At 34.3% G+C, this 14,667-nt stretch overlaps 1 protein-coding gene across 3 annotated transcripts in view; it reads left to right on the top strand.

Annotated features, from left to right (window-relative positions):
• LOC105328178 (hemicentin-1) overlaps nucleotides 1-7,703 on the top strand; it is a 52,909-nt gene extending 45,206 nt beyond the window's left edge. For 2 of the 3 annotated variants that reach the window (XM_066084757.1, XM_066084755.1), the window contains 4 exons: nucleotides 4,215-4,526; nucleotides 4,730-5,038; nucleotides 5,509-5,683; nucleotides 6,325-7,703. In XM_066084757.1, coding sequence (XP_065940829.1) covers nucleotides 4,215-4,526; nucleotides 4,730-5,038; nucleotides 5,509-5,683; nucleotides 6,325-6,565 — 1,037 coding nt within the window. In that variant the 3' untranslated portion in view covers nucleotides 6,566-7,703. The remainder of the gene's footprint in view (nucleotides 1-4,214; nucleotides 4,527-4,729; nucleotides 5,039-5,508; nucleotides 5,684-6,324) is intronic. The other variant, XM_066084756.1, reaches the window with a different exon arrangement.
• Nucleotides 7,704-14,667: the final 6,964 nt, after the last annotated feature.

Genomic DNA, 14,667 nt, shown 5'->3' with positions numbered 1-14,667 from the left:
ATTTAGGTGTACGTGGAGAAAATGTTTGAATCAGCTGTATGTCCAACCGTTCATATGTTCGTTAACAAGATTTATTTACCTCCCGGCACAGGGGCATCGTATCCGCTCTACACTCTATGACATATATATAATAATACACAAGGGAAGAATCGAAAGTAGGACACGATTTGTAAACAATGTCAAAAAACAACTTACTTCACAAAAGTTACGCAAGTCCTCGCACATAATGTTGCAAATGTTGTCAAAAAACACGTTCACACTCAAATATTCCTAATAAACTCGATAAAAAGCGTTTTTATCCCATTAAAACCGCTGTCTGCTGCAGAAACCCAATCTCTTCGCCCAAGAAAAGATAACTCTGTACTTTCTCTCTCTATATGTTCAGTAATGATAGTAGAAATTTCGGCGGTAAACTGTAAAATGTCTGGAGAAATTTTCGTCATATCATTATGTTACTACCGTTAGCATAATAAGTTAACATTCGTTCCGATATATTTGGCATGTACTTTAATTAGCGTAATTTAATATGCAATTGTTTAAAAACAAATTAAATATATTTCCTATCATTTAATCTTTTGTAGAAACGTAAATATACTAGGCTATTTTTTTTTAAAGTAGGGGTTGATATTGACAATTAAAACGATGCTGAAATTCTGCTGCAACGACAATTAATTTTGAAGGTTTAATGGGTTGCAAAGACAAAAAATGAATTAAGAGTATTTTAATTATTGAATAAAAAAATAATAAAAATTTTTTTTTATTGGAACACCAACGTAGTTTTCCATTAACATTTTAGAGAAGAAAAAAATATTTAAAATTTCCCCAGACATTTTAAAGTTTACCGCCGAAATTTCTACTATCATTACTGAACATATATATAGAGAGAAAGTACAGAGTTATCTTTTCTTGGGCGAAGAGATTGGGTTTCTGCAGCAGACAGCGGTTTTAATGGGATAAAAACGATTTTTACCGAGTTTATTAGGAATATTTGAGTGTGAACGTGTTTTTTGACAACATTTGCAACATTGTGTGCGAGGACTTGCGTAACTTTTGTGAAGTAAGTTGTTTTTTGACATTGTTTACAAATCGTGTCCTACTTTCGATTCTTCCCTTGTGTATTATTATATATATGTCATAGAGTGTAGAGCGGATACGATGCCCCTGTGCTCCCGGTCCGTCCAATTTAGTGATTGTCATAACAATTTAACACACGAGTAGTTTTTTTTAGCACACAAATTGTATATGAATTGATGATGCCACTACCCTAGGGTCATTTAACAAATATCAGGGATGAATTATTATAGACATGGAACTATTACTGAACACAGATGCAAATATCCATTGATAATGTGTAATGTTTTTAAAGCTTTCATTAGGTAAACTCCATATAGTTCTGAAACAGCAAAAAATCATATACACTTGCATAGAAATAACTGTACGGTTTGAATTAATTGTCTAAATTACTCCTATTGAGGATAATCTTGAAGAAATGAGTTCCCTCATGTCTCGTACATATACACGTAGCTTAGCTTCTAAGATTTTTATAAATCTTGTTCGTTCGTTTTGTTAACGAGAATCATTGAACATGTCTTGTCTTTTTGAACCACACTCTTTGAGTCTTTTAATGTCGTTTTAGATGTTCCATAATTCATACTTGTCTATACTGTTCAGTACTTCTATTTAGCCACTTCCTTCCCAGAAATAAAATTATTGTTTATTTTTCAAATAAAATACTTTCACCGTATTCGATTTCAAAATATGTGTCACAATAGTTGATCTTCTTTTAGTTTAGCATATACATTGCAATTGATATGCATGTGTATAAGATCGATGTATAAACGAACCTTGTTTTTTTTTAGTTAAAAAGAGCTAAAATTTTGGCAAGTCCCTCCTGTCACGTAAAGTGTTTGGTCCTTAGTTCATCTGCAATCTTATATGAGTATTCATACATATTCTAACTGATTAAGATACGACTTCATAATCAAAGTTCTAACTTTATTTTAACCTATCATGCATGAACAGCTGCAGATTTTAGTAAATATATGTAGGCCTTTGGTCAAAGTTCTTACTTCGGGCTTCAGCGAAGAAAGAACATCTTAGTTTTCCTGGTTTTATTTATCAAAAGTATAAAGGTCCAGTTTTGGAGTGCTTTTCACAGGATGAATGACCATCTTTATGTTCTTCTTAAAGATAGCTTAAAGGTGCTTAAAGGTAGCTTAAAGACGATCTTTAAGCAACATGTAAGCTCTATGTGCTGCTTAAAGGTGGCTTAAAGCGTAAAGATGGCTTAAAGGTAGCTTAAAGACTATCCTTAAGCCACGTTTAAGGACAACTCATAGGTCCTTAATGTCCAAACTTCTTTAAGCCACCTTTAAGCCATCTTTAAGCCACCTTTAAGCCATTAAAACATCTTGTAATAAAATGTATTTTATGACAGAAAAGGTATTAAAACGGTTTTTCTTCTAGAAAAAAAAAATGAAACAAAAATTCGCACAAGAGGAGGATTGAACCCGGGGCCCTACGTTTAGTAGCATTCCTCTACGCCATGGCAACTTATATCTTTCGGGTGGTTTTTATATCCTTTAAATTAGTGACTATTTAATCAATGACTTTCATTCAGTTTGCAACAATCAATTATATCTAATTTATAACTTACATTCATGCATATATTTAGAATTAAATACGGAACTTGATCTTCAATGAAAAAAATATTTTATACATAAATGGAAACCGTTAGGTTTATAAGTACTTAGTTCAGTTATAAATTTAAACCGAGTGGACAGGGCGAAAAACAATTTTTAAGCAAGGCCTTAAAGGTGGCTTAAAGGTGGCGTAAAGGTGGCTTAAAAGATATACAATCTTTAAGCCACCTTTAAGTCACCTTTAAGCTGAGCTTATAGGTCCTTAATGTCCAAACTTCTTTAAGTCTTCTCTAAGCCATCTTTAAGCCACCTTTAAGTATCTTTAAGTGGCATTTACGCTCCTTTTAAGTTGTCTTTAAGCCATCTTTAAGTTCCCTTTCAGTCAAGTTTGATCAAGCTGAACCATTAAAACATATATTAAATGCAAAAGCTCTTTTATAGGGATGGGAGGGGGTGATCTGAATGATAATATAATTTCCAAAAACGGGAGGGGGGGGTGTTGGGGGGGTGGGGGGGGGTGTTCCAGGCAGTTTTAATTGTCTCTCCATTAAACACAGATCGCTATCATTAACAGCACTCCGATGAACATAGATTGCCGTTTTAAAATTCTTTATATTTTTTTTTTGGTTTCAAAATTATTGTAGGTGTGAGCGCATGTGCATGAAACTAGATAAAGTATGTTTGTTTCCTATTATAAATCAATCAGTGAAATCTCTCTCTCTCTCTCTCTCTCTCTCTCTCTCTCTCTCTCTCTCTCTCTCTCTCTCTCTCTCTCTCTCTCTCTCTCTCTCAGTTCATCCGGTTATTGAACAAAATAAAGATTATGAACCCAAAATGCATGATTAAATTTAATAATCGGTTTAAGGTTTGAATTTTTTTTTTCAATTTCAATTATTTTTAGGTCTAATTCTAGATATGCTAGATACATGTTAAAGATGAAAAGACTGTCAACTGCCTTTGTTATATATGGCAGGATATTACTGCTTTGTTTGTCTAGACATAGTTTTGTTCGTTTGTGTATATCTAATTAGAGTCTATTGTTTGTCCAACTTAAGAAAACCCCTGGAACTAACACAGATTATACAAGATAAACACAACAATTGTGTCGCGTGCTTAGGTGCACTTTTGTGTATATCTAATTAAAGTCTATTGTTTGTCCAACTTAAGAAAACCCCTGGAACTAACACAGATTTATATACAAGATATACAAAACAGTTGCGTCGTGTGCCGAGGTGCATGTTAGGGTTTCTAAAGGCCTTGAAATCTTAGTATGTACGTGCATACGATAAGTCTAGAGAATAAAAGTTTATTATACCCGCACTTTCTAAAGAAAGTTCGGGTATATTGTTGTTACTCTGTTCCGTCCGTCCGTCCGTCCGTCCATGTGTACGGTGAGATGTGTGTATTACTAAGATTTTGATTTTTGATAATTCAGGACAAAATACGAGCTGTTGAACTAAGTAATTTTCTAGCAGAATATTGCATAAAGCGAAGTCCTATTGTACGGATAACTCTTAATCTTCTTACAGTTTTCAAGATAAGGAAAATTATTAATCTCTGTTATGTTTATAGGACCCCCTGTAGTATCGGTGGGAATGGCCTTGCACACAGTTGCAACACGGGCTTCCTTTTCTCTCCAAGTAAACTACACTTCTGGTCCAGAAATGAAATCAATTTCATGGGAAAAAGGAACCAGCTATTATTTCCATCTCTACGTCTCGGTGAATATAACAGCACACAGTCGCTTCACCGGGGGTACGCTTGACAGCCCCTCACTGGAAATAAATGATGCGAAGCCAGAGGATAGTGGATATTACCGATGTCGTGTTACCAATAATGACGGGACTACCACGACGCCTGTGTTCACCGTTCTCGTGCAGAAACGTATGTTTTAGTTTTAATGATAGGATAAAAGTTTTTTTTCATGAAATACTGTAGTTTGCTTTTATATTAAAGTGTTATAGGAATTTATTTTGGCAATTTTTCGAACAAAGAAGGGGTGAGGTATCCTTTCGGATAAATATGCATTGTTAACTCTAAAACAGTGTTTGTGACAAAGCTTTAATAAGAATTACTTTTATTTCCAGAACTAGCAAATATTAATATGGTAGATACGACATATTCGCCATTGTCCGGAGACAATGTGACAATATATGTGACCATCACCGATTCGGAAAGTAATTCTACGATCACATGGGAACGACAGGGTGAAAACGAGGCTAGTTTCAATGTAATCAACACGCAGACAAACGTCAAGTATGGAGGGGGTACATTATTGTCTCCCTCTCTTACCATTTACAACATCACAGGCACTGATGTTGGGTATTATCGCTGTAAAGTTACAAATATAGATGGCACAACGACCAGCTCATTGATCTATATCGGTCTAAAGAGCGGTATGTAGTATGTTAATTTTTCCCAACGTTCCTATTGCAAATCACGTGTCGTTGTTTATTTGAAATTTTGTACTTGGGGTACTTTGTTTAAATTAACAGTTGTAATAAACTGTCTGTCCCTTTTAAAATAAATGCATTAAAAATATTTCAAATTATGTTAACCCATAGAAAGTCGCACATTTTTGTCTTCACATGATGCCAGCTCAGTTAACATACGCAAATACATTTTTTGTAGAGAAATTTCGAACGAGTTTATTTAGGAGTGCTTTGAAGAATTTTTACATTTGAATGTTTTATGAAAATTAAATTTACAAGTTTAAAACTAGCGCACGTTTTCATACGCCGACATTTGAAATGTACATGTTTTTCAATTAGAGGGACAGCTTTACTGCCTGTAAATCAAATCTTCAGATCTGCAGCTTGGTTTTATTTAACTCTGTTACTCACATATTCTGATCTGTGGGTATTAGATTCCAGTTGTGACAAGCTGAGCTGTGGAGGTCTCAGAGAATGCGTTTTAATGAACAACAAACCTACCTGTTCTTTGTCGACCTGGAAAGCAGCAGCTGTGGTGGTAGCAGGTACTGTGGGCGCCGCCGCCTCTGTGGCTGCAGGGGTCGCTGCCTTTAAGTTACTGTCTAACAAGTAAGTCGCTTAATAAAATTGTTGTCAATTTTGGTCATATTCTGAATAAATTATGCATATTTTAAAATAAATTATACTCATTTTGGTGTAATGTTTCCTTTGATATTCTAATATGACTGAAATTATTTGGTCAAAATCAAACTTAATTTATTTACAACAGATACATTTCAAGTGATATTTTCTTTGCTAGATCCTGTTTGATAAGATCCCCTCTCCATCTTTTTAATGTTAGTTTTTATTTAAACAAATCAAAAGTATGATAGAACAGTTATGTGCAAATTCGTGTTAACATTTTGTGATAGACTACACATGTATAAATTAAATTTTTCTTATCATATATATGGCATTAATAAAAATTAATGATACTTAACCGCTTGATGTTTTAACATTAGATATGACGGGCTCTGATGCTATGGAGAGTATCTGTAAAGTGTAAGTGTGGGTAATAAATGTAGAACGGCGGAATTTGGGATCGAACCCAGAACCTCTGATATAAATCAATATTTTTACCGGTCTGCAACTAAGCCAGTTGTTTGTATATGTAATATAGAAACACTATCAGAAAACAATACAATCCTGAGTTTTTTCCTGAAATATGTAAGTGCGACTACTTTAAATCTATTTGTTTTTCTACACAACAGGGCAATAAAGCCATTAAATGGGAATGGGAATTCCCAAGGATCCAACTCAAACTCGAATAAGAGGAACAACAGAAACAACAATGATAACAACGATCATAACAGTGACAACAATAGCAATGACAACAACAGCGATGACGACAACAGCGACAGAGAGAGTAACCATGACGACGACCTGCCGGACTCTGTCTACGTTGGGGGGTTCCAGGGGGTCATCAACTCCATGCCTCCTCCCAGTATGTAGTTCAGTCGTGTCTTTTAATAAAATGAAAAACAATGTGCAAAATTGATACATTTCAAGCAAAATCCCAACTTCGAAATGACCTCTTAAATAAACGATGTGATAAACGTCTGATTCTTTTATAATTATTATAAAAGAAGAAAATGTGTAAATTTTCATAAAAAAATCTAGGGCAGAACAAATTAGACCTTTCCTCGTTAAATTTGATTAAATTAATAATTAAATTAATATTATACTGTATATATTAATCAATGTTTGAGTTCTTTTTAAATTCTTAAGAAAAAAGTATTGATCAATTTATTAATAGCTGTACAGACATGAAAACTATTGGATAATGACATAGACTTTTCATTCCCTTTTGATATGTAATATAATATTTCGTCAAGTAATTTCGATAGGCTTGAGGTTATTTTTTTAAGGAAATTATTAGCTTCCATAACCTAGGGATCTACAAGTAAATCCTGATTCTACATGAACTCGAGAGCTCTGACTAGCATTTACCTACGAGTACTTATAGTGAAACACGATTCTTCCATTATTTGTTTAACGTTAGAAAATTTAATGCATGCTGGCGGACGTATTCCATACTAATTGTAGACCATAATTAATCACCTTATTGTCTACGGACTTTTCTTTTTTCCCCGATTACGACTAAGAACACACGGCGGGTGTGACCGGTCAGCAGAGGATGCTCACTCCTCCTAGGCACCTGATCCTATACCTCTATCTTTTTAGAGCTCCGTGTTGCTCTGCTTTGAATTTGTATTTCGTTTTATGGATATTTGAGATGGTTGAGTTTGTTATTGCCATTTTTCATACTAGCATTGTGGATATTTTAAAATATTGAAATATAAAAAATACTATTATTGACTTTAATTGAAGGATTTACCCTTGTTGAAAAGCAGATTTGTCTCTAAAAAAACAACCGACCGATAAAATCAAAATATACCTTTACATTCAAGCATGAAAATGAAGTGTATAGGAACGATAAACAGAATTGAGAATGCAAGGGAAATACAACTATCTAGATCATTGTCTTTCATATATTATTGTTTTTAATATATACATGTACTTTTTGACTGTGATATTGATTGTTATATTGATCATGTTGAAGTTTTAGTAAAGAATACATGCACTACAAGAGTGTTTCCAGTAGTTCAGCAATATATTTATTAGATTCTTTACTTTCGTACAGTATATAATAATTATCCAGCACACACTATTTATATACCGTGTATTACAAAAAATGAATATTGAAACACTATATGGAGATTGCATAGAATTGCGCAGAATTGAGCGTTCGGAAATCCTCTTGTCTATACCGGAAGACTGTCAGCTCGTGACGTTTCCCTGTGTCGTACTGCGTCACAACTAATATATCACAATTATGTTCCCATCACCATCTAGACACAGTCTTCGCAGATTAAAAAAAAAATTTCATTGGTAAGTTTAAAATCGTTCTGTAAAATCATTTGTAAATGCTTACCGTCGAAATGGAATAGTTTAATGCTACTGTTTCCAGAGTCGGTCACAATGATTTGCTTGCTTTGATCGACTGCTACAAAATACGGGTGATCAAGCTGCTTGATCCCTGACCCGAATTCTTAGAATTAATAAAAGGAACTTCCTTCAGGGTCGAGTGTTATGACAGAGTGTTTACATATATCTGAAATATGAAATATCCGTCGTATGATACTGCTACTCCATAAAAAAATAAAAATATCCCCCGCATATTTGTACTAGTTGGCCATCAATGGTGAAAACCTTAACACAGGCATTGACACTGTCCGTCACCACCAGTCGGGTCTCAGTTGTGACTGTTTTGTCCAGAAGGTAGTTGAATTGGTGCACTTTGCATCCTTTGGGTCCGAACTGTGATTTGAAGCTACTATTTTCTTGAGGATTTTAATTTGATGGCTTCCTGTATCGACAACAGCAATATCGCATGCAATAACAAAATTATGCCATAATGATATTAGTTGTATATTCAAACTATGATCTTTTCCTTTTAATCAGTTTAGATGATATTGCTACGTACAGTGCAGTTGGCAACGAGAACGTAATTATTCTAAGATATGCAAGTCGTTTTATTGGTTTTACTTTATTGAGATGCTTATAGTCATGTACATGTAAAAGCATTTTTCTAAATGTGTCTAAAGTCACTATGTAAAACGCGATTGATGTACATTTATGTTAATGCCTTTGCCTGATAAAGTTGCATGATTTCCCTTCATCCTACTCCTACATAGCTGGTGTATGTGGTACCAAGAAAACAAGATGTAGTCTTGTAAAGTAATATGCATGGTCCACAAAAAGTAATTACGTTTACTTGTATAGTTTGATGCAAATGACTGGGAATATTTATTTCAAAATCAGTAGATAATCGGCATTAAAACAGAGGACCAGTGTAGTAGGTATAACCATTATAGGAGTCATACATCCTAATTATGAAATAACTGTACTAATTAAAATGTAGGCTAATTAAAATAAAGAGATATGTTTGATGGCTAAGTTCACATAGAAGATTGCATATAATATATTATATGTCCAAAGATTGAACTAATGTTTTATCCACTTTATCACCTTCGAAACATTTAGGACACAGACATTCTTCCCACTCATTCGTTGTTACATGTATCTCTAAAAATTCTTTATTCTTGAGAGGGAAAGGGTTATTGCATTGTTTCTCCACTTTATTATTAAAAGGCTGATTAAAACTGACTCAATACATTTTAATGCCGACCACGATGGTCTTTCTTGAGGAAATCATACTCTGCCCTGTTGTTTATTGATTTGCAAAACTTCCGTTAGGTAGTGTGATTTCCTGAGTTAAATATATGTATCACAAGTTCACTGACCGCACAAATTAATTAATCAAATGTTGATTTTTGGACTCCCTGTTGGGCGGTTAATGGTAGTTGAAATATATAATTAATTTCTAGGAACTGACCTTTTATTTTAACTTGATAATGACAAAATTTTAAAAGATTTACTTAACTATCTTAAAAGTACTTTGCCTATCAAATGATTTGAAAAATACCAAATGAAAAGGTCATTCGGTCACTCTGATTCAAGGGAACTGAAATATTTATAAGTGTAGATTTTTTATCATAAAACTAATAAAAAAAAATATTACCAACCCCCTCTCATGAGAAAGGACAAATTCCAAAACAATAAAGCAATTCTTTTTAGTGAAAGTTATTCTTCAAAAAATACAGATAAAATGAATAAGATTTTGATAGTTGACAATTTTTTTTTTATCGTTGCTGAACACTAAATTTTCGAGGATTTTGCGATTTGGTTGATTCACAAATTATAGTACTTATCAAAATTTTGTCATCAACACCCTCTTATTCTGGTTTGGTGTTACTGTCACTTCACTAACCCGCAAATGCCTTTAGAAATCAATCGAAAAGGCAGACGAGTACAAAAATATTTTTATATTAAAAAAATTAATGTCATTGTTATTAGTCTGGGTAGAATTATTATTATAATATAAATCTGAAAAGTATGAAAGGCTCTCAACTTACAAGTAAGCTAAAAACTGCACCACAGATTTTAAGGGTGATATTTAAGACGATGTAAGTCCGTATTGCATACACATTTATTGATATAGGTGGAGGCCAGTCTGGTATGACCAATCTGTGTTTTCAGAGAGTGTTGCATGGAGTAGTTTGTAGTGAGCCTTTTCGGGATTTTAAACTCCATTCATGAAAATCTAAATTTAGTGTGGTTGTGTTGGTTCCGGTTACAAAAATCGTGCAACAGCAACTGAAATGTAGACCCTCAATTTGTAAGTTAAAACTAATTAGCCTATCATTGAATATTATTGCAATACATGTATTTATAGTAGTATTACTTATTTATTCCTGTGAACTTCAACTATGTTAACATTTATAAAAGGTTTAAATCAATAAATAGGATTACTACATGGCAGTCTATTTGAGTCCAATATAGTTTATCTATTTCATGCTGCAAATGAGCAAGGAGCTGGGTACCGGCGATGGTTTGGTCTCTGCGTAAGATGCAGCCTGCCTAAAACGTTGGCACTGTTTATTACAAGAGACTAAATCACCAGTTGTTTTATGTTTTGTAGCTACATGTATGTGACCTGCCATAAAACAAATATTACTTAATTCATTATGAAAAGACGTAGTAATATTATTAATGAGTTTTTGGGGTTTGTTTGTTGAGAATGGTAATAAGTGCTTGGTTATCAATGTGAAACAAAATTTTAATTTCTGTTTGCTAGCTTTGAACCCTTAGCAAAATAACAGCGGTGAACTAAAAAATTGTCATGTGTAAAAGGGTATTTGCCCTATCCAAACCTGCAGGCGAAAGAAAAGATCACAATACGCCTTAAAAATGGCGAACAACCAAGATCAGAAGCCCCTGCATTACAGTATCTGTGTACAGAGTTAAGGCTAAGTTAGAAGACCTCTTTGCCCCAGAGAAACACACTTTGCCATTAAACTCATTTTTATTAAACATACACATATCTGTGAAAGAAATGCAATTGAAATCTACATATGAAAGTAAAAATATCAAAAATATCTTCATTACCATATTATAATATTTTACTCGGTAAAAATATTTCATAGGGAGATTTGTAATGGGAAATGTTTACATCTTTTTAACATACAAAAGACATTCGCACTACCTCGCACAGCTTTTCAACGCTATTATCTATTTATTTTGCAATGCATAATCCTCGTAGACTTTTTAAAGCCGAATATAAAAACCTGACAAGCTAGAGGGGCGTCTCAAAGGGGGAATCTTGGAATTTTTTCATACTGTTAAATGAACATCGTTTGAACCCTGAGGTATTTATACATATCGAATTATTTAAATGAAACGTGCTGCGTACATATGTAAAGGAGTCACATGAAAGGTAGAATGAGGCCAAAACAATATATATTACAGGGAGACAACATGGCGAACCCGAAAAATGTGATTTTATTTCAGATGACCATCTATGTTCATCTATACTAGTCCAGTGTCGAAAAAAGAACAATGTGCCTTGTGCGAGGAGTATAACTATGACAAAAATAAGCATTCATTTGTTAGATTGAAAACTCAGCTGAATAATGTCGAAAATCTCACTGTTTTAGAGGTTATACTTAAAAGAGGTTTGTAATGAATGTACATGATTGAAAAGAATTTACTCCCAGCAAAGGATGAGAACTCCCTCGATACAAATGTTTCATCGTCGTATTCCTACATTAATAGAACATAGATACATAACAAGCTTATTTTTTAAAAAGATTGGTGAGCTAGCGCCGTAGCCTCCCTAAAACAAGAATCAGATTTCTAAATCATTGATGGAAATTCCTGAATCGATTAATTAACAATAAGAAGGCACAGTGGTGTACTGGAACTGTGCTGGAGTGGGTCTCAATTTAATTAGAATTGTGAATCTAGAGTTGGCTTCACATCGGCAATTGCATAGCTCATTGACTGTGCCTAAATCATTATGTTTTTACTGTTATTTTAATTTCGAGGTGAACATTTTCAAGAACCATTGGTACTGTTGTGTAGCAATCGTATCTTCTTGGACCTTTCCGGCAAGCTCGGGAAACATATCCGAGGTTGTTTTCCGAGCTTGATGGAATTTAAGATAAAGCCAGCTATTTATTATATTTAAAATAACTTTGCATTAAGACCTAAGCTACTGTTATTTTTTGACATTTTCAATAAACACAAAACTTCATGTGAGGATGATAAAACGAAATTCAAATAGTACAGTTTATCTACAGTAGTACAGTATTCCAAGAATCCCCCACTATGGAGTCGAGCATGCGTATTCCAGTGAAAAAGACTAACGTAGTTGCTAGCGCTCGAGAGCGCTAGCAATTATACTCTGTCCCGAGTTTTTTAATTCCACCACTTTTCGCTTGATATTTTGATAATCATAAATACCTTTGACTGAAAGGGTCACTGTGTCATATTAAAACAGGTTTTGGTTTTGCAATGCAAAAGATCCCCCCCCCCCCCCAAATGTACGGTTTGAATTCAGTTGTTGACTTTTTTTTATACCCACACTTTCTAAAGAAATTTCGGGTATATTGTTATTACCTGTTCCGTCCGTCTGTTCCTCCGTCCGTCAGTCACGTTTTACTTTCTCAAACTGCTCTTACATCTTATAAACCAGCAAACTGAACTCTTGGAGTTTGATTTTTGGTGTCATGATGTTTTGTAAAAAGGTTTCAAAAATTCTCTGGTAGTCTTGGGGGTCAAATAATTGATAAAAAATTACGTTTTTTCACAAAAAACCTTCTTCCTCGAACTCCTCCTACATTTTCAACAGTAAACAAATCATCTCTTGGATTATGTTTAGGGTATCCTATAGATGCGGAATAAGGTTTCGGAATTTTGACTTTTGTCCTGAAAAATGACTTCTTCTTCTTTTTTTTAACAAAAAAATGGTTTCAAAAAGGTCATTTTTTTTTTGCAATAGCAAAATGATCTCCTAGAATATGAATAGGGGTGTCATATTGAAGTGTGATCAGGTTCCAGGATTTTTTGTTATTAAGGGGATCAGTAGGCAACAAAAAATGACGTTTTTTGCCAAAAAAATATGGTTCCCAAAACCCCTCTTACAACTTTTGGAGAAGCTACGTCATCTGTTTGGATATAATTGGGGCTGTCATATAGATGTGCAATAAGGTATTAAAAATTTAAATTTCATCCAGGGAGTCAAAAAGTAGCAGAAAATTGACGTTTAGCACTCAAAAAACCCCATAGATCCAAGAACTCCTCTAATGATTTAATGGATAGACACATCATATCTTGTGATATGATAGGGACTGTTCTATAGATGTGCAGTAAGGTTTTAAAAAATTGAATTTAACCCTGAGGGATGGCCTCAGGCCCATTACCTACATACCGTTCAATGCCCTTTAGGGATCAAGAATATATATGGTTAAGGGACGGTGATCTCAACCGTGTTCGAGATATTCATGCACTTCCTGTTCTGTCGCGACCACCCCCAAGGCCCTTGACCTACATACTGTTTAATGCCCCTTGACACAAGGAACAAGAATATATATGGTTTAAGGGTGGGGATCTCAACTGTTTTGAAGATATTAAGGGACTTGCTGTTCGAGGGGGGTCAGGACCACCCACAGGGCCCATGACCTACATAACATTTGATGCCCATTGACATCAGAAACAAGAATATATATCGTTTAGGGGTCATGATTATAACAGTTTCTGAGATATTAATGGAAATTTTCAATTCCTGGGGGATGGGGATGACCCCAGGGGTCAGGGCTGCGTTTTACAAAAGAACTTACGACAGAGTCATAAATATTTTCAGTCTTATGGAATGAAATATAAAAAACAAAACTTAGACAGAACTTTATTTATACAACTACGCTGATATCCATAATAGTATTATACAGCCATGAGAATAAAACATTGATTATTTTGTGATTAATTAGCATTCATAAATTTGGTCTTACGTCGTGAGTTCTTCTGTAAAACTCAGCCCAGATCTAATAAACCCTTTATACCGCCAGTAACAGTCAATATATGATGATGAAAACCCTATATTATGTCCGTTTTCAAGTTACCATTTACAATAGAGTCTACGATTCTTTCCTACAACAAGGTTCAATATTAGACTCCACACCTTTTTGCCCCCCCCCCCCGAAAAGTGGTTGCCTAACCCAAAATGAGAAAAATTAAACCAGGGTGCACAACTAAATATGCCGGCCTATCGTATCCTAGAGTTTTGTACAATTCTGTTCAGCAATCTCAGAGAAATAAATATCAAATACATGTACATGTAATAAGAATCGTACATTAACAATATGTCTACAAATTTCATTCGGGAGACTTAATAATAAAGATTAAATAGAGATAGGATCATCAAACATCAATAATTTTAAGATAATTGACAGTTTCGATTTCTAAGGGGGTCAGGATGACCCCTTGGGGTCATGACTTACATGCCATAATGATCTGATGCGCCATGAAATAAGGAGGAATAATTATATCTTTGGATTAAAGTGGGAATCTCAATGGTTTTTTTGATATCTGATAATTTCAGGAAGAGCACTTGGGATCATGACCCCCCCCCCCCCCCCCACCCTTAATTGTTG

The sequence above is a fragment of the Magallana gigas genome, chromosome 5 (assembly GCF_963853765.1).
Source record: "Magallana gigas chromosome 5, xbMagGiga1.1, whole genome shotgun sequence".
In the NCBI taxonomy this organism is placed as follows: Eukaryota; Metazoa; Mollusca; class Bivalvia; order Ostreida; family Ostreidae; genus Magallana; species Magallana gigas.
This window is presented reverse-complemented; position numbering and strand designations above follow the sequence as displayed.